At 52.1% G+C, this 20,199-nt stretch overlaps 1 protein-coding gene across 1 annotated transcript; it reads left to right on the top strand.

The window, feature by feature from the left end:
- The first annotated feature begins 494 nt into the window (after positions 1 to 494).
- Positions 495 to 10,298, top strand: Serpina11 (serpin family A member 11). The gene is made up of 5 exons (XM_078049004.1): positions 495 to 584; positions 3,622 to 4,267; positions 5,501 to 5,774; positions 8,350 to 8,497; positions 9,965 to 10,298. The coding sequence occupies exons 2-5, from the start codon at positions 3,625 to 3,627 to the stop codon at positions 10,166 to 10,168; spliced, it is 1,269 nt and encodes a 422-aa protein (XP_077905130.1). The 5' UTR covers positions 495 to 584; positions 3,622 to 3,624; the 3' UTR covers positions 10,169 to 10,298.
- The last annotated feature ends 9,901 nt before the right edge of the window (positions 10,299 to 20,199 follow it).

Below are 20,199 nucleotides of genomic sequence, written 5' to 3'. Positions count from 1 at the left end.
TCAAATAAAGAACACAAAAGGCACCTCCATCCTATCATCAAGAGCATCTCTAAGAAACATTCCTTTAGTTCCTGGTGGATCCTGGGACACACCAGTAAGCAGCATCCATGGTCCCACTTTATGGGGCTTTCAGCACAGCAGGAGGGAAGACCTTGCTCTATTTACTGAATTTCGCTCCAGTCCTCTCCCAACCCCACTCTGTGTGTGATCCTGCTTTAAAATGTGGGTAAAATACCAGAACAGTTTGCTGTGGTGGTGGAGGATGGAGTCCCTGTCTTCTGGTGAGGGCGATGGGCTAACTCAAAGGACAGGCACAGGGTCCAGCAGAAAGGCCCCACCAACCTCACCAGCATCAGAGCACCTCAGACCCACCTGGGCCCCAGACCACCCGCTTGTCTGAGGACAGGCAGCCGGATGGGAGCTCTCAACAGAAGAGCCTTCCCGCCTGCTGTGCATGTCTCCACACTGGTTCCAGGAATTGACCTGGCAAATATTGACCAGGCTGCTGGGTCTCCAACACCACTTTTCTGTGGCAGGAGGACGTGCGGGCTGAGGACCTGGGCCCGGCTTGGTGATAAGGCTCTGTGAGTACTGGGCTCCTGCCGGGAAGGAAGGCAGGTGGCGGTCACCGCTCTATCCCCATCCTGCTCTCTAGTTTTCTGTTTCTCCATCTCTGGCTTCACAGGTAGGGGTGGGAGAAGTGAGTTAGAGTGGAATGAGCACTGCTTCTGAGTCTCCAAGTTAGAATTTCAGGTTTTCAATGACCTTTGGCATCCGAGACTTTGGACAGAGGAGCTCCGCATATTCCTGGCAGATAAGACCACAGCAAAGGACAAAACTTACTAGAAATCTTGTGATGGGAAAAGAGGCATGCTTGGAAGCCCTGAGCTGGACCCGAGTCTTTCTCCTGCCTCTTACCGAGGAGTGTTTGTCCTGCCCTGAGCCTCAGTTTCCCCAAATGGACAACTGGGCTAGGAATCCTTGTGCCTCAGGGTTCTCAGAAGGATTGAGTCAGAAACAAAGCAGGTGCCACCTGCATTTGGGCAGGACCATTCTTCACTGCATGTGACCCTTCTGGGCAGTTTAAAGCTTCCATGTACCCAAATCTCACCCACTGAGTGCCCAGAGCACCCCCGTTTCTTGTGGTCGATATGACCAGAAACACCACCCACCCGCACCTCTCCCATCCCTCCTCCCTAATTTACAAACCCATCTGTCCGAAAAACAGTGATACAACGTACCTAATATCCCCAGCCCTCTAATAAACACTTAATAAATGAAATGTTATAATGAATGGATAGGGTTCTTCATTTTCCTCTGGGATCTTTCTAGAAAAGGAGCTATGAAATGAACTGGATGTCATTGCACTAAGCCTTGGTGAATGGGAAGAAAACCCCTATCACATTCTTTCTGTGTTAGGTGCTCTGTGTGTCTGTCACATAAGCCTTCACCTGCCTGCCCGGGAGGGCACTTTGCCTACATTTTGCAAAACTGACACCTTGTGAAGGAGGTTTCTTGGCACTGCGTGGCAGTGAGTTCCTGCAGAGCCTTGGTTGCAACCCAGGCCCCCCTGGGAAGTCCTTGGAGTGCCACGGGGCAGAAAACGGTGCTGAGTTCGGTGGCATAGAAGGAATAAATGAGAAGTAGTTTCTGTGTTTCTGATTTTACCCAGGGACAGACCAAGTTTTCATTTGTTCTGCATCTTACACATTTCCCATCAAAAAGGCAAATCTGAAGTGTACAGGAAATGTCATAGAGCCACCCCCACTGAGCTGTGCGGAGGGAGGGAGGTCATGACCTTGGAAAAGTGCCCATCACACTTTGACCAGCAAATGCGTTTCGACATAACAGAGGAGACGGCATCTCGCCTCCCGGCTGCTGGGCTTTGAATAGTGGTTGGGCAGAGCGTTCAGGACACCAGGGCCGAATGCCACCTGGAACGCTACCCTCCCCAGCATGGCTACTACAGCTGTAATTTGTCCAGAGCTCATTAGTTTGGGCAAAGAGTATGCAAAGTGCTGATTAAATCACCAGTGTTTTCAGGACGATCTACCACAAGGCACCAGGAGGTCAGAATTTGGCCCCCACTGTAGGAACAATGGTAAGGGTGGTTGCAAGTGAAGCAGGGGGACATCAGAGTCTGCAGGATCCAGGGGTCTGTACATGTCCCTGAAAGGGGAAGGAAGGTTTTAGACACAGCGCAACACGGTGCCCCTCCCCTGCACATCCTGCCCGGAAGCCAGGGGTCTTCCTGTTCCTGCACCCCCAGTATCCCCTAGAGGTGGACCAGAGTTTCTTCCGGCAGGTCTTATAACCAAGAGGTGTCGTACTTCTCTGCAAGGGCTGCTTTAACAAGCTGTCAAAGTGCTGCATTTAAACCACAAAAGCTTTTGTCTAGCAGCTCTGGAAGCTGAAGTCCAAGATCAAGGGGTGGGTAGAGCTGACTCCTCCTGAGGCCGTTGGGAAGAGTCTGCTCCAGGCCTCTCCCCAGCTCCTGGTGGTTGCCAGCCGTCTTTGGCTTTGCTCAGTTGGTAGGATATCACCTACAGTCTGTCTTCTCCATGGCGTGTCTCTGTGCCTAAAGCTCTTGTTTTATAAGGATCCCAGTCAAACTGGGTTAAGAGCCTACTCTAATGACCCCATCTTAACAAATTATACCTGTGATGATCCTATTTTCAAACAAGATCCCCTTCAGGGGTCGTAGTAGCTGAAGGTTCAGCTTATAAATTTGGAGCAAAACCAAGTCTACCCATGACAGATGGTTCCTAAACCTCCGCATCAATCAAAGATGGAAGCTCCAGCCACTGCGCATGACAGCCAGCACAGTCTTGATGGAGATGTGGAGACAGATCCGTGCTCCCTCCTCTCCTCCCAGGACCCACCAATTCTGTCGCTTGGTCCTCACCCAGGGGCCCCTCTCATCTGCGCCACCCGGTGGGGGACCCTCACATCCAGCTAAGGAAGGATCAGGAGGGCCCAGGGACCCCTCTTTCCCGTGGGGCTGACGTGAGGCTTTGCACATCATCCTTTTCCTTCTGGAAGATGAAATTCTAGGTCAAGGCTGTGCCTAGGTGTGAGGCAGGCCCAGTGTCACTCATGGTCACAGTGTCCTGACCACTTGTTCCACAGGCCTCTTCTCCATTTATAGTAACATATACATTTGCTCATTTAACTAGTGCAGGCCACTCCAACTGGACCTGAAGCTTGTGAGGTCGGGAATTGGGATTTTTTTTCTTCTCCCGACTCGATATTCAATACCGGTTAATTTCTTGAGTCAGATAGATCCTTGAGAGGAAATGGAAAGAAGGAAGGAGGAAGGAAAGATGGAGGGAAGGCAGAGGAGATAGGAAGGGAGGGAGGCAGGGAGGGAGCAGGATGAGCTATGGAAGACTTTTTGGTAGCCGAGAGTCCTTTACTCAAAAACCTCTATCACACGTGGAGCAGAGAGAGGGCTGCTGGTCTTCCCCAAGCCTGGGAGGACTGTCATCTACCACTGTCCCCTGCAGTGTGCCTATGGCACCCTTGTGGGACAGTCTGAATGGTGGGGTTGATGGCCAAGCAGGGGGGCAGATGAAGTCGCGTGTGAAGAGGAGGACTGACGTGTTCGCATCTTGCTTTCAGAGGATGGGGCCGGCTAGGCTGTGGCTGCTGGGAGCCGGGATCCTGGCCTCTGTGCACTGTCAGCCCTTTCCTGCCCACGGAGCTAAGAGCCCAGGGGCACATCAACCCCCCAGCCATCAGCTCTCGGAGCCAGCTCCTGCCTACCACAAAGTCACACCCACCATTACCAGCTTCGCCTTGCGCCTGTACAAGAGGCTGGCGGCGGGCACCCCAGGAAACATCCTCTTCTCTCCCGTGAGCCTCTCCAGCATGCTGGCCCTGCTCTCCCTTGGGGCCCAAGGTGACACCTCAACACAGATCCTGGAGGGCCTGGGCTTCAACCTCACAGAGACCCCAGCAGCCGACGTCCACCGGGGCTTCCAGAGCCTCCTCCGCACCCTTGACCTGCCCAGCCCCAAACTTGAACTAAAAGTCGGGAGCTCCTTGTTCCTGGACAAGCGGCTCAAGCCCCTGCAGCACTTTTTGGACAGCACCAAGGAGCTGTATGGCGCTTTTGCTTTTTCTGCCAACTTCTCGGATCCTGCTACAACCTGGAGGCAGATCAATGAGTACGTGAGAAAGCAGACGTACGGGCACGTCACGGACGGCCTGCCGCAGTTCAGCCACGACACGCTCATGGTTCTCTTGAACTACATCTTCTTCAAAGGTGAGGGCTCGCTCAGACACAATGACTGGCATCTCCTCTGTGAGTAGACACTGTCACCGCACAGAGGTGACCAACACATCCTTGGGGGATGCTGTGTACCTCTTGGGAATCTGTGAATGACAGCTTTCCTGCCCTTGGGTAGCTCATGTCCCACGTGGGTTGGAAGCAAGTAGTGGCAACAGAGCTCAGAGGGATTCATGCTTTCAGGCGGGTGTAGGTTCCCTGCAGCTCTCGGAGGAGATGGGCATCCATGCAGACTTGGGGAGCGAGGGGAGGCTCCCCAGAAATGCAGGCCTCTGAGTGGAGACCTGAAGAGTGAATTGGATCTGCTCGGGTAAAGTTCCAGAGAAAAGAACGACCAGGAATTCCAGTCTTAACAGTAGAGTGACATGATGGCGTCTGTTTAGAAAGAGCGGGTGTGGCTGGGCGTGAAGATGGGAACCGCCCCGCTACTCGGCTGAGATAGGAAGATCATGGAGAGCAGAAGTTTGAGACTAGCTCAGGCAGGACAGTGAGACCCAGATTTAAAAAAACAAAGGAGCAAGACGAGCCTGGATACAGTGTGGAAATGGTTTGGAGGGAGTAAGAAAGGGAGGGGAAAGACAAGTTAGGCGTTTTTCAAAGTGGAACAAATCCGGGTGACACTAACCTTGATAAACCTGTGGCTTTGGAAGTAGAATCTGCAGAACTTGGTCATTGATTGAGTGTCTCTGCATAAGCTGGTCATCTAGGGGTCACTGGGCCGAGGATCTGTTTAAAGGGCTTGGAAACAACCTGAGCTGTGCCGTCAGAATCAGGCCACTGATCTCAGCTCAAGATACTCCCTGGCTTTGTAAATGGCATGTTTACAGAAATGCACAAGCGTCAGTTTCCCCATCCCTAATATGGGGACGATGACACTTGTTTCTTGTTAATTTTTGTGATGATTTAGAGACTATGCCTCACCCATGGAAGGTGCTTAGTGGATGGGAATGCATTGTGGTCTCGAGAACTAAATTCCTCTGAAAGGAAGCCCAACCCTAGGCCCCTGGAGCTCAGACTCTGCTGACACTCTAGTGGCTAAGCCCTGGCCTGGATTCTGGCCTCCTGGATCTGCCCCCAACCAAGCTACTTCTTTACCTCACACTTACATACCCAAGAGACAGTCACCAGGCCAGTGTGGCTTTGTAGACAGCCGCCCAGAGTCACTCTCCTGGGACATGTGCTCATGTGTCACGGGTCTTGTGTCCTCAGCCAAGTGGAAGCATCCTTTCGATCGCTACCGGACCCGGAAGCAGGAAAGCTTCTCGGTGGATGACAGGACCTCTCTCCGTGTCCCCATGATGCAGCAGAGGGAGATGCACAGGTTCCTCTATGACCGGGAGGTGGCGTGCACCGTGCTGCAGATAGAGTACAGTGGCAATGCCTGGCTGCTGCTGGTGCTCCCTGACCCCGGCAGGATGAGGCAGGTGGAGGCCGCTCTGCAGCCAGAGACCCTGAGAAAGTGGGGACAGCTGTTCCTGCCCAGGTAGGTGCTACACGGAAGGGTTCCCGCAATCTTTGCTCAAAAGCCAGAGCAGGTCTTGGTCAACTCCTGTCCCCAAACGCTAAATTCCAAGTTTGACTCTGTTTTGCCCTTTACTGACTCTGGGATCCTGGGCAATTTTCTCTCCTCCTTGGGCCTCGGGTTTCCTCTGAGGCCTTGATTCCTCCTGAATTGCATTGCTCGGTGGATTAACTGAGTCCATAGTTAGACTGAAACCTGGAACCTAAATGCTCACTGGATGTGGACCATGATCCCTCCACCGGGTGTCCTGACCCCAATCTCATTTTCCCTGGCTTCCCTCGTTCTTCACATGGTAATTTCATATCACACGATAACAAAGTGTCACCAAAATGCCAGAATAAAGGACGATTATTAAGAACAATCATTAGGTAAAGAAAATGTGGTATATATCCACAGTGGAGTTGTACTTGGCCATGAAGAATGAGGTCACGGCATTTGCTGGCAGATGGATGGAACCAGAGAAGATGAGGCTGAGTGAACTAAGCCAGCCTCAGAAAGTCAAGGGTCAAAGTTCTCTCTGACATGCAGAAGCTGGAGAGCAAGACCAAGGAGACACCCGTGGCTCAGAGAGGTCTGGCACCTCAGGAATCTTAGGAAGAGGGAGAATATTGGAATAGAGAAAGGCGACCGAGGGGGGGAAGGAGGGAAGGAAAGGGGAACCCTGTCCCCTCGACTTGCTTTTAGATTGTGGTTTCCTCACTGCGCTTGCAGCTTCTGATCCCCGAGGTCCCGCTCCCTGGCCCACCCTTCTCAGGATGCGTCTCCCTTTATGGAACGACCTGGGATGGAATCTGGTCCTGAATTCCAGATACCTCTGGCTGCAGAGAAACCAGCCCCAAACTAGGCAGCCCCAAGGCCAGCTGTTGCCCCTTGCTGCCCAGGTTGGCAGGGCCCGTCGCCTGGTTCCCACTCATGGGGAAGATGGGGGCTGGGCTGGAGCCATCGAAGCCTCCTTCGCGTGGGTCTGGATTGGGCTGGGCTGGCTGGAGGGGATCCGGGCAGCGCCCGCTTCTCTTCCTGCAGTGTGTCCCCCAGGCTAGCCTGAGCGGAGCAGCTCAGTGTGACACTGTGTGGCCGCTCGCGGCTCCAAGGGAAGGGCCCTAAAAGGAAGTGAAGGCTCGTACCCTTTGAAGGGTTAGGTCCGTAAATTAGCAGTGTCCCTCCTGCCATATTGCACTGGCCGGAGAGTCACGAATCCCACCCAGATTCAAGGGGAGAGCTCATACCCACCATCTCAGGGTGGCAGTCCCACAGGACCCAGTGGGTGCCAGCCCCTCCTCGTGCCACTGGTGTCTTCTCTCAGAGCCCCACCCACACCGAGGCATCAGAGTAAGAGAGAGGCATTTTATATTTGGGCAGAAATTAAAGCACCCAGTAAAAGAGATGCGGTCGAGGGGAAAGGCCAGGACTTAAGGAATTTTCTGAACCTGTTAAGCTCCAGTCAGACCTGGATTCCAGCCCCATAGTTTTAGGTTCCCGCAGGGTGAGCCTGCCCCCCTCTCTCCCATTGCAGGAGGGAGTACCATAGAGTCTTCTGGATTGAGTAGATTTTCCCTCAAAAAGGGTTTGCTTTGACTTCTCCTCGAAATGCGTAAAAGTCTGTTCATTGTCCCCCTCCCCCTCCCCCCTGTCCCCCACCAGTGGCCTGGGGCTTGCCCACCCAAGATCTCCCTGTGAAAAATGTGTCAAGAAGGCCAAGATGTCCTTCCACTTCAGTTAGCCCCTGGACCCTCCCGTGGCCTAGGGATTAAACTGGTAACAATAATGATGAACCTCAGTTTGATCTTCTAGAGACATAAGTTCCCAAATGAGTTATTAACTAGTCAAATCCGGAGGTGCCCCGGCAATCATCCACCAATAATTAAGAAAAGAATAATCCCAAGGAGAAAAGGATGGATTTACCGTGGGTGGGAAGAATCTTCTGAGTTGACCCCAGGAAGGGTGGCCATCTGAGAGCCCAGGAGGCCCAGTTGCAGGAGGGAGTGACCTGTTCATTGTGACTCACGTTTTGCACACCTGCTGTGCCACGGGATCCAGCAGCCTGTGGAGTGGGCATCTCTGCGCCATTTCACAGACGAGGAAACAAGTTCAGACACGTGGGAGATGGTGGTGGCCTGGGCCAGGGGAAGGCTAGGATAAGGAGTGAGGACACGGTTTGGAGGTTGAGCCACAGAAATCGCAGGTGAATGAGATGTGGGGGTGGGAAATGTCACCAGCACTGACTTCGCACAGCCATCTGTGATCTCATCAGTGAAGCCATTCAAAATCCCACTCTGGAGAGCCTTCCACAAGGGAATGAAGAGGAGGACAGGGGGCCATGTCAGGAGCCGTCGCAGGTCCAGCCCCAGACACTCCCTGAGGCCTGCAGCAAGGGAGCTCTGTCTAGGGAGGTGGAGTGTCCCCCACAGCAGGTGTGTCACGGGGGACTGCTCGCCCCCCACACTAGGAAACACTTGTCCCTCCACGGGGCAGGCTGCCGACAGACGGGCAAGGGCAACATTTACAAGATGGTACATTTCTCTGATTCTCTCTTCAGCCTGCTCGACTTGCACCTGCCGAGGTTTTCCGTTTCCGCCACATATAACCTGGAAGAGATTCTTCCCCAAATCGGGCTCGACAGCATATTCAGCTCGGAAGCAGACCTCTCGGGGATCACTGGGCGGCTCAACAAGACCATCTCCAGGGTAAGGCAGTGGAGGTGCACGGGTGAGATGCGGGGCCTCTCCCTTCTCACATGGTGGGAAATCAAGTCCTCCAGTCTGTTCCCTACGCAGGGCCTGCAAAATCACAATCTTTATAGCTTCCTTTCATGGACAACTCCCTTCCCACCTCCCCTCCTCCTAGATCTGTGTTTTCTGTGCAGGAATAGTGTTCTGCATAGAGCAGGTACTCATTAGAGGTGATTCATGGGGCCATAATTTTCCCAGGTGTGGGATGGCTTTGTTTTGATTCCTAGTAGGTCCTCTTACTGGGGCAGCTGTGGGGCTCTACCTGCCTTCGTTATGGCTATGGGTAATAGTGGGACAAAAACAGGAGGTATATCATTCAGCTTTGCTGCAGTAACAAACAACTCCTACATCAGCTAAATATCTGCTTCCCATGACTGCTTCCCTCAGGGATATAGGGGAAAGGAGATGCCCCTGACCTCTTCTGTTCTCACAGAAGAGGAGGAAAGCAAGAGAAAAAGTTCAACAGCTCATTAACACTTGTCCCCATGCCTGACCTGTGTCATGGCAGTGCCCAGGCCATTTGCTAGATTGGGTTCCACTTTCATAACCCCAGTCCTTGGGGATGGGCCATGTTCTGCACTACAGGTGGCCCCACAAAACACATGGAATGGGCAAAGGTTGACAACCCTCCAACAGGAGGGGAGAGCTGATATTTGGGAATAAGAATGCAGTGGCCTCTGAGGGCAGAGGCTGCCTGCGGGACACTGGGGAGGAAGCTAGATGGGGTTCCACTTTCATGATCACGGTCCGTGGGAAGGGGAGACAGTCAAGGCCCCTCTCTGAGCTTTGGTTAGGGGCATGGAGTGTGTGTGTGTGTGTGTGTGTGTGTGCACGCACACACGCATGCTCCTGCGTTGTGCAGCAGGTGGGTGAAGAAGAAGGAAAAGAAGTAGTCAAATGTCTTAAAGAGGCTTTTGCACAGTACCTTTTAAGTGCTTGTCTTTTCCTAGAACCTTTTGGAAATAAAAGGAAACATCAAGGTCATTTTTTTTTAATCCAGCTTCTTTTAAAGGCTCAGAACCCTTTCTTCCTGGGAAATTGTGTGAAATGAGGTTAGAAAAGAAGTTCCTCCCATGGGAGCCAGTGGGGGGCTGGGTGACCCTGAGCTCTTTATTTTGAGGTAGGCTGGGCTGGGGCCTCCAGGCCTGGGCCCGAGGCTTTGCAGCTGGGAGAACACAGGCGGCTCCAGTGAGGCTCAGGCCCATTTGTCATCTTTCTGCCTGAGGGTGACGTCACTGTTGGGGGTGCAGGGGGGGACCCTCAGGAGAGAGAAAATGGAGAGAGAAGGGAATGGAGCGAAGGTTTCCTAGGCAGGCAGGGCCCTGGGGCCTGATCAGGTGGCTTCCTCCCCAGTGTCCAGCAGGCAGCCTCTGCCCTCAAAGGCCACTAATTGAGCCGTCTCTGACTCTTCACTCCTTCTAGGTGTCACACAAGGCCGCGGTGGACATGAATGAGAAGGGAACCCAGGCAGCGGCCGCCTCTGGCCTCCTCTCCCAGCCCCCGCCCCTGAACGCAACGTCGGCCCCTCACGCCCATTTCAACAGGCCCTTCCTGCTGCTGCTTTGGGAGGTGACCACCCAGAGTCTGCTCTTCCTGGGAAAAGTCGTGAACCCAGTGGCAGGGTGACGGGGATGGGAGGTCCCAGGGGTCCTCTCTCCCCACCAAACAGGAAGGCTGGGCCCCCTGCACTGCGGGAGGGCAGACCAGCTCGTGGGTGTGCAAAGGTGACAATAAAGTTGGCCCTGGGTGTCACGAACCCTGAGGAGCCCTGCTTAGAGGGAGGCGGAGTCCCTGAGCAGCTCGAGCCACGCACCCTCCGACCCGCTCAGCTCTGGGGTTAACTGTGGCTGAAAGTTGAAAATGACGACAGCGTTCATGTTGTGGCCTCCAGGAGGAGTTGCCACCGCCATGTCAGGCCCTTTCCAAGTGTCCTTTGAGTAAGGGTCACAATAAAAGGCCCAGAGGACATAGGAGGAAGGAAGACACCTCCCCCTTCACAGTGGCTGTTCTGCACTGTCAGCCACGAGACATGCTCTGAGCTGTCACTGCTCAGGAGTTGACTCACCTGGAGGGAAGGCTGGCCCCGGGGAGGGCTCCCTCCACATGCCGTGGAGCGGGGAGAGGAGGGGGCAGTGCAGTGGTGGTGAGCCTGGGGGAGGCCAAACGCAAGCAGCAAGGAGACAAGAGGAGCCCAGGGCCAGCCCCAGGCCCAGGGAAGGAGGACAGTCAACAATGCAGACAGGGTGGGGGCGAGTGGGGGGCTGTGTCCAGTGGAGACAGAGCGTCCCCTAGAGATGGAAGCTCAACCCCCCCCCCGAGGTGTGCCCCTCAGGAGCATCATCTGAACCCAGCAGAGGAAATAAGAATGGGGTGTCCACTTATCCACCAGAGCTCTCCACTGTGAGAGGGGACCCCAGGCACCAAGATATGTTCTGACCTCTTTTCTGGATCTTTTAGCATTGAAGAGAAGTGTGTTTGTCTTTATTTATGAGGTGTTAGAAACCAGTCTGCTCTAAGACCATAAGAGGGGTGGGGTCTGGACACACCCTGTCCCACTGCAGTCCCCAGCCCTGGCTCTCCAGCAGTGTCCCAGTGGTCACGTAGGAACAATATGCAGAAGGCTCATTAAACCCCGGGCTGTGCCTCTGAACCAAGATCATTTACAAAACCATCCATTGACCCAAATCTTGGGTCTTTCCACTCTGATGAGCCAAAATGGGAAGCCAGGAGCAGGTGGGTGAAGGAAGGAGGGTGGAGACATAAACAGAAAGCAGAGAGAGAGGAATATGTTTACCCTGTGACCCACGCTGAATGTGGGAAGTGACCCGGGTAAGAAAGCAATCCATCCCCCAGAGGTAGAGAAGGGCGATCTGGTCAGTTCTGGTCAACTTGACCCACTGTGGTAGTATATGGAGGCGTTAGCAAGGGGACAGTTGACCTCTCCCTGAGTAGGGACAGCCAGAGACGAGAACAGAGCACATCCAGTTCAACCCACAGGTCTGCGGGTCAGCAAGCTCAGGCAACGTTCCCAAGTCCAAGCCCCAGATTCAGCTTGCAGGCTCCCAGTGGGAGTGTGTGCAAAACATTTGGGTTCCTGAGTGATTAAGTAACACCCAGAGAGCTGGGCTGGGAGGTCCCCCAACTTCAACGGCATCTCCAGCAAGATGAACAGTGCAACCCTGAATCGCGTGAGTCTGTTGTGGAGCTCTGTGTGGGAGGGGGCTGGTTCTCAGAGTAATAGGAGGCCCTCAGATAGCAGGAAGCTGCGCCCACATTTGATCACACACTCTTTTCCTGGAAAGAGCCAGTGTACTGAGGGGACGCTGGTCCCACACCCATCGCCCACCACCAAAGGCGAGCCCTGCCCCCTGCTGGTTGCAGAGGGTCACTGACGTGCCCTGGAAGAGTCAGCGGCCCCCTCCGCCTGTTTGGCTGGGTTGGCGAGAGTCCTAAGAGGGTACGGTTGCCTGATAAAATATAGAGCACCCAGTTAAACCTGAATTTTAGATAACAGCAAATAATCTAGTATAAGTATGTCCCATACAATATTTAGGCTTTACTTAAAACATTTCTGCTGCTGTTTATTTAATATTTGAACATCACGATGTCCTATGACTTTATTTACTAAATCTGGAACCCCAGAAAGGCATGCCTATGGTCAACACTCTAGAGTGTGTTGGAAGGAAAGAAACTCTGAGGATGCTAAGGGCAGACTGGCCCAGGCATCTGGGCAGAGAGAAGGGAATCCAGAGGACAGAGCTGTGAGGAGGAGCCAGGGCAGGACCCTTGCTTCTGCTGTGAACAAATCCAGGTTGGCTTGCTGAGGAATGGCACGAAACTCAGCCGCCCCCACCCCCAGCCTCTTGTCACACTGTGGGTGAGGCCATCCTCCACCAGTGACTCCAGCTGACCCACCACAGTCCGTAGCCAGGCCAGGACTGCTTAGCTGGACTGCAGGTTCATGAGCTCAAAATGTCCTCAAATGTCCATCGATTTGACTTGATACATTTTGGGGTCTTTTGTTATGCAGCAAACAGTAATTGATACCAGAGAAAAGAAAGGGGTCCCGGGGATGGGCTTTGGGCATTGTAGACTGAGAAGGCAACAAGATGAATCATAGCACCCAAGGGCCACGTCCTGTCAGGTCCACTGTTCTCTCCCAGGACTGAGCAGCGAGTATCCAGGTCCTCAGCACAGGGACCCTGCCAGCCTGAAGGCCCTTGAGCAGGGGCAGGGAGCCAGGGTGGGGCTTGGCCGAGGGGAACCACCCATTGGTTCACCACCTGAGCTGTGTGTCCTGCTCTGAAGATGGCTGGGCCATTCGACACCTTTCCTGGCAATTTGGAATTGGAGGCTTGTGGATGTCGTCACAGAGCTGTAGAACTACAGCCAAAAGGTCACAGATCAGTCGTTCAAGAAATGTTCAAAAGAAAATGGAGCAGATGCAGAGAGGCCCCGGGAGGGAGAGCAGGGAGCTCAGTTCCCACCCTCAGCACTGGCCTGGGGCCTGGGGCTTTGCAGGGGGCCATCAGGGTCCAGGGAGCGGATACATTTTCAGGCTGGTGCAGGCAGAGCTGTGTTCACCTAAAGACACAGGGCGGCTCACAGGAGCCCAGCTGCAGGCCATACCAGCATTTGTGAAAAGGTGGAAACTGGTGAGTCACCCGACAGCTCTCAGTCTCTCCCACCCCACCCCAGTGGCCTCTGTCTCAATGCCAGACATCCTCCCAGCAGCTCTACCTGCATGGGTGGATGGGGTCTGTTTACATTACTGCAGGAGACCTGCATGAATCCCTAGAAAGAATTGGGAAGAATTTAACACAAGATAAGAAGGCACCAAAAAAGACCATTAAAAGAAGTATTTTAAAATGCAGACATGGAGGTCATCAATCAGCCCTGCCTGTATGTCCTGAGCTCAGATCTCAGTTCTTGGCTTTTGATGCCAAGAGAAAAAGTTCTAAGCTACCCAGAGCTTTCAGGGACAGGAGACAGCAGAGCTCCGGGTACACATAGTGATGCATTTCCCCCTTCTTGGAATCTAAGGCCAGTTGGGTTTGTATTCACACAGTCCCTCCTGCTCTGCTGTGGGAGGGTGCAGAAGTCCTGTCTTCACGATCGATGCTCCCAGTGGCTCTTTGAAGGTCAAGTATGTGCCAGGATATCCAACTCCATTGGCCAAGTTGACAGAGTGACTTGAACAAGTGGCTTCTGAGTTTGGGACTAAGGCTTCAGGCAAGCGAGATAAATAGGAAACTGCCGTCCCTCAGAGAGCTGTCCCCGAGGAGCCCTGGGCGCCGGGCTAGGGCTAGTGACGTCATGGGTGTGGTGCCACCCACTGTGTGGCTCAGGAATGAGACACAGCCACTAGGCAGTGAGGGCTTTTCAGCTCCACAAAAGCTGCCTTTGTGGATGTCTAATCGCGAGTCACACATGACCATTGTGCAAGCCACGACAGCAATGTGAAAAGTAAACCGCGGTCATCCAAAAATGCACATCTAGGGACGCATCTGACCGGCTCTTGGTTACATATTTTTTCTTATAGAAATACAAGTGATGCTTTCAAAATACACACACTTAACAAGACGGGATCCTGTTGTGATAAATGCTTTTGAGTTTCTTTGTCATATTATTTTAATGACTTTCACATTCTATTTTTTGAGGCGTGGCATGTGTTTTTCATTTGAAATTCTCCTTTGATGGACTCTTCAGTTGTTTTTATATTTTTTAAACACCAAGAGGGACCTCGGTTGTCCAGCTGGACACATAAGGAGATGGAAAGGCTCCACCCCCTCCCAGGAAATACAGTCAAAAGCTGAACCGACTGAGGGATCCAGAGCGCCTCTGGGATCTGTGAGACGGGGAGGACGCAGGGAGGCTGGAGAGACCTGCGGGAGGTGCAGGGACCCACGACTGACCACAGCTGAGTCCATGAGCAGAAGCTGTCCTGGGAACCAGTGCGGGCCAGGGAAACCTGACCCGTAGCTGGTGAGTCCTGGAGGCTCTGTGCAATGACTCTCAAGTGTTAAATACTGGGGGGATCTGCCTCAGGGATCCCACATTTTTATGATTTTAAAATCCGGAGCTTGACGAGTTCTCACGGTGAATGTTGAAGATCCCTGCGCTTCCAGCAGGTGGAGGGGGAAGTTGTGAAAATCCACTCCTCGTCCTGACCCTCAGGGTTGCCTTCAGGGGAGGCCAGAGAACCAGAGCCTCGCCTGCCTGGGGAAGGAGGCTCAACTCCAGCCGGCTCTGGCCATCCACCTGTCCCACCCACCGAGGAGGAGGGAGGACCCCTGAAGCCCCTGGGAAGTCCACAGTCCGGAGCACCAGCTGGTTGAAAGACGGGGCCATCATCACCACCCCCAGAACTCTCCTGCTGCCAGGCCCCTGAAGGCCCATTCATGGTTCCATTTCCTGGTGTGTCATGTCCAGCTACTGAGAAAAAATGACAAGTTATGCTAAGAGCAAAAACCATGAAATTAGGAGGCACAGCCAGCATCTGAAACAGGCATGGCTGGATTCATCAGACCAGGAATCTAAAGAGTCAGTCTAATATGCTCAGAGTCCTAACAAGGAGGCAGCGACCAGGAACAGATGCCAACCAGGCAGAAAGGTGGCGGTGCTAAGAGCCCAAGAGAAACGCTGCCAATCAAAGACACGGCCACAGAATGAGGTGCTCTTCAATGCGCTGACCCCAGGCAGGTCAGGGCTGAGGAAAGAGTCTCTGAGCTTGAGGAGGCATCAACAGAACCTTCTGAGGCTGAAAAGCAGAGAGAACTCACACAAGAGTAGAATACCCGTGATGTGGAGAGGACCAGGAACGCGTGACCATGCAGAGTGGGAACAGCAGACAGAGAAGGAGGAGGGAAGAACCAAAGAAACAGGGGTGACTGAGAATGTCCCCAAGTAATGCCAGACACCAAGCCGGGAAACTCAGCAAACTCAGTGGGCACCAAGCAGAATAAAGGCCACCCCAGTCTACACCTAGACATGTCATTTTCAAACTCTAGGAAATCAAAGGTAAAGAAAAACTCACCAAAGTCAAAAGAAAAAAGTTACCTATCAATGAACAAAGATAGAAGTTATTTCTAACTTCTCCTTAGAAATCATGCTAACAAAAATGGTGGAATAAAACATTTAAAGACATTGAAAGTATTGAGAGAAAATTGCCCCCTCCCCACACTACACTTAGAATTCTGAACATCAATTTCAACAGTGAAGGAAAAATGCTGTGTTCACTTTCCGTCATTGTAACAAAATACCTGAGATAATCAGATTATAAAGATAAGGGGTTTATTTTGGCTCACAATTTGGGAAGTCCCAGTCCATGATCAGCTGCCTCTGTTGTTCGAGGCCTGTGGTGAGGGAGCATATCATGGTGGGAATATGTGAAAAATAGAGAGCCCACAAGTAAAGACTCATCATAGCCACAGGTCTCTGACAAAGGAGCTAACCAACACAATTAAGCAAAGAGAGTATTTACAACAAAAGTCCTAGAACAAGACCTCATCCAAATGCAAACAACAACAACAACAACAACAACAAAACTAGTCGGAGACCTTAAAATCATCAAAAAGTTAACTCAAAATGGATCACAGCCCTACATGTAAAACATGAAATTATGAAACTTCTAGGAAATGAACTATAAAAATATGTAGGTGCCTTAAATACAGAGATGACACACACCCAGAGTTATTGACGAGCTGGATTTTATGAAAACTAAACCTGCCGCCCTGTGAAAGGCAAGACCACCAGGGTGAGAACCCAAGCCACAGACTGGAGAAAATACTGGCTTATCTGATAAAGGGTCGTCATGCAGCATACACAAAGAACTCTCACAACTCAACAAGGACACAGAGAACCCAGTGTTGAAAAAGGGACAAAGACCTTGACAGACACCGCACCAAAGAAGGTGTACAGATGGCAGGCAGATAAAAAGAAGACCCATGTCATGTGTCCTCAGAGAAATGCACACCACAGCAAGAAGCTGTGGAATATAACAGTGCACCCCTGAGGATGTCCGGGTCACATGCTGGGGCAGATGCAGAGAGGCGAGAACCCTCTTCCTGCTGGTGGGATACAAGATGGCAGACAGAGCCACCTGGGAGACAGCGTGGCTCTGAGCAGGGTCTGAGAGCAGGCAGGGAAAAGGCAGGGGGGTGCATTGATTCCCTCCAGGTTCTGGCCCTGCCTGAAGACAAACGGTTGGATTTCAGCCCATAGTAGTGTCTTGGGGACAATAACACCAGAGGCACAGCTGCTGACAGCCTCCTGGCTCACTGACCTGTTCTGATTGTTACCTAGTCTGTCACTTCCTGTGAGTCTCCCCTACCCCCACCCCAGGTGCTGGGGATGGAACTCAGGGTCTCCTGCATGCTGGGCAAGTGCTCCACCCCTGAGCTAGAGTCCCAATCCTCAGCAAGCATTTCTTACCGTTTTGTTCTTTATTTTATGTCCCTCTACTTTCAACCACAGGGGCTCAGGAGAGTCCTTCACAAAGGAAATTGCATTGTCCTGAAGTGGAAAAAGAAAAGGAAAAACTGCCTGTGGATTGTAAAAATGCTCATGGATTCTTCCTCCCGCTGTAAGGATTTGGCAAGCAGGTAGAAATAATTCTGAGAAGCATTAAAATTTCTTTGAAGTGGTTGCTTCAGCTTCTCACTTCCTGCCCCTGATTGGCACATCCAAGCAACGACTGATCCAGGACTTCTTTAAATGTTTGCTGGATTGTTCTTTAGTTCCATTCCACAGAAGTTTAACATGGAGCCATTGTTCCTGTGGGTCTTTAAAGCTCATCACCCTACCTTTTCAATCGGCCTTAGACAAGCAGCTACATGCCTTCCCAATGCCTCCTCAAGCTCTAACAAAAACTTCTCTCAAAACTTCTTCCAGCTGCATCAAAGACCAAGAGGCAATAGAAAGCAGTAGCAGAAACAGAAATCCAAGCTGCACTGTGTACTAGGTGGCATTGGCAAGGTACTTAAACTTTCTAAGCCTCGGTGGTCCTGTGGGTACGATGGGGATAATAATGCCTCTGATTTATTAATGTTCTTAATACTGTTGAGTGCTATCTGCCGGGTACTTTGCCAAGCACTTTGCATAAAGTAAAGCAGCTCAGAGCGGTTCAATAACCTACCATTACAATTCAGGTTCCTGGAAAACATGCTGTGAGGTTCGCATGCAAGAAGTTTGCTTAAGGAATGCTCTCAGGAGCAACTGTGAGGAAGAAGTAAGAGAAGTGGGTTTGGACAGAAGGAGAATTTCAATGCAGTTGCCATAGTCACCTTGAACCCCGCAGGGCACTCTGAGTGCCGGATGAAGTCAAAGGGACTGGGCCTGGGAACCCGCACATCAAGCCATTGCTGGTGTGGGTCCCTCCCAAGAGGTTGTAAAATGGGCAAGACAACTCCCTTCAGTGCAGAACAACTGTCATAAAGGAACAAGTCACAAGCTGACAGTGGCCAACCCTGTGGGCTGTGGAATGAATGGGAATCTTAGTCTGAAAGGGGGATCCCCTGTACCACAGCACACTCTACATAGGTGGCTGTCATAGACTGTAACCCTCCGCCACCACCAATGCACATGTTGAAGTTCCACCCCCTCATGCAATTGTTAGGAGGAGGGGCCATGCGTGGGGATGAGGTCATGAGGATGGAGCCTCGCAAATAGGACTAGTGTCCTTGGAAGAGAAGATGCAAGAGCTGGCTCCCTGCCTCTGTCTTCAACACCTGAGGAAACCAGAGAAAAGAGCCCCCTGCCAGCCAGGAAGCAGGACCTCAGGTCTGCAGGCACCTTGATCCTGGGGGTCAGTCCTCCAGAACTGAGCCATGAGTGTCTGCTGGCTAAGCCACCCATCTACGGTGACTTGTTAAAGCAGTCTGTCTCATCTGGTCCCGCTGCTATAACAAAATAACCTAGACGGGGTAATAAGTAAACAATAGAAATGTGTGGCTCATGGGCTTAAAAACTGGGAAGGTCAAGGCTGATTTGGTGTCTGCTCCAGCACATGTCCTCTGTTGGTGGAAAAGGTGAAGAAGCCAACTGGCGCCTCTTTTTAGGGGTGCTGATTCCATTCTTGAGTCCTTCATGACCTAACGACCTCCGAGGTCCATTCTCTTAACACCACCTCGTGAATGTGGGGGTCACATTCACGGTGACAAAAACACCCAGGGTCACTCCAGGGGAACTAACCACACAAGAGACAGAGATACCTTTTTCTTTGGGGGAGCTGTGACGGCTCCTCTGACCTTAAGGGTCCACAGAAAGAGAGAGAGAGAGCACGCACGACCCCTTTTATTGAGAAGAAGCCATTCAAATGAGTCAAGGGGTCAGGTTGCAGGGGACGGAGTCTAGCTTCCTGATGTCTGCTGTCAGCAGGTGACTGACATCTAGGAAGGCCACACCCTAGGGCAGAGCAAGAGAAGGGGACACACAAAGGGCCTTTTCATGGAACATTCTATCCCAAACAGGGCAAGGGGGTAATATCACAAAGGGACAGGTGAGCGTAGCTCCACCCATGGGGCTGCAGGAAGGCACGCCTCCGCGTGAAGACACGTTTTGTGACATTTTGCTACTTCCAAGATCGGGGCAGCCATCTAGGGCCACTTTGATGTGGCCAGATCATGGGAAGTGACCAACAGAGCCCGACCAATCAGGAAAGGAAAATGCTGGTCATATGGCGTGGTGGCCTCCCCCAATTGGGGATTAGGTATCAACCTGTGAATTTGGGGTGCGGAGACAACATTAGCCTGAACCAAGACATCCCTCTTATCCTATTAACTCTCTGTGGAAGTAACCGAAGTCTCCCTAGAAAGAGAGAGTTTGCATCCAGACAGAAGATCAACACACTTGGCTTGTGGCCCACAATGTATGCCAGAACCGACCCCAACCTTGACATAACCAGAGTTTCAGTTTACTCAATAGTAACTCATTAAAAACATTGTTTTCATGTCAAAACAAACAGAGATTTACCATCGAGCAAAAGGTAAAACTTTGTCAAGTTTTCAAAAGAACCCACGCTTCAAAGGAACCTACTCTGCTCCAGCCCCCAGGGAATATATAACTACTCCTCCCCGAAGTTTGGAGAAATTCTATGAGAGAGTCTAAAAGCCATCGTGCTGCCCACAGGCCCCAGGGCTAGTCCTCTGCTGCATGGTGCTGTCTGTTTTGAGCTAGAACAATCCACGGCTGATCAGGTCACTAGGCACAATTGCTGGGCACTCCACATTCCTAGTGAAGAAGGAAACATGTGTCTCTGCACATTTGTTTGGAACCTGGGAACCCTTGGAGGGGAGTCACCGCTGGCAGTGAGCTTATCAAAATGGCAGTGGGGCTGACTCACAGACAACCAGAGACACTGTCACACACGTCCTTTTCCTTTTGCTCTGCTCTTGTTCACAGTTACCTCCTGATTTAGTGGCCTCCTCTACTATACCCCTCCTAAGCCGGTGGGGCTGCCCAGAGCTGCTGTCCACCATGAGATGACGGATGGAGGGCACGCTGCTGAGATCCCCTTGGGGACCCTTGGCTGGCTCCGTCTATCGGTGCACTTTTGGACTCTGCCACCTGGTAATTCTGTGTGACCACCCGCAAATCCTCCCTGTTCCTGGTGCAGTTTCTGTGTCTCCTCCGGAATGTTTCCTATTTTCCAGTTCTAC

This window comes from Ictidomys tridecemlineatus, chromosome 5, assembly GCF_052094955.1.
Source record: "Ictidomys tridecemlineatus isolate mIctTri1 chromosome 5, mIctTri1.hap1, whole genome shotgun sequence".
Classification (NCBI taxonomy): domain Eukaryota; kingdom Metazoa; phylum Chordata; class Mammalia; order Rodentia; family Sciuridae; genus Ictidomys; species Ictidomys tridecemlineatus.
This window is presented reverse-complemented; position numbering and strand designations above follow the sequence as displayed.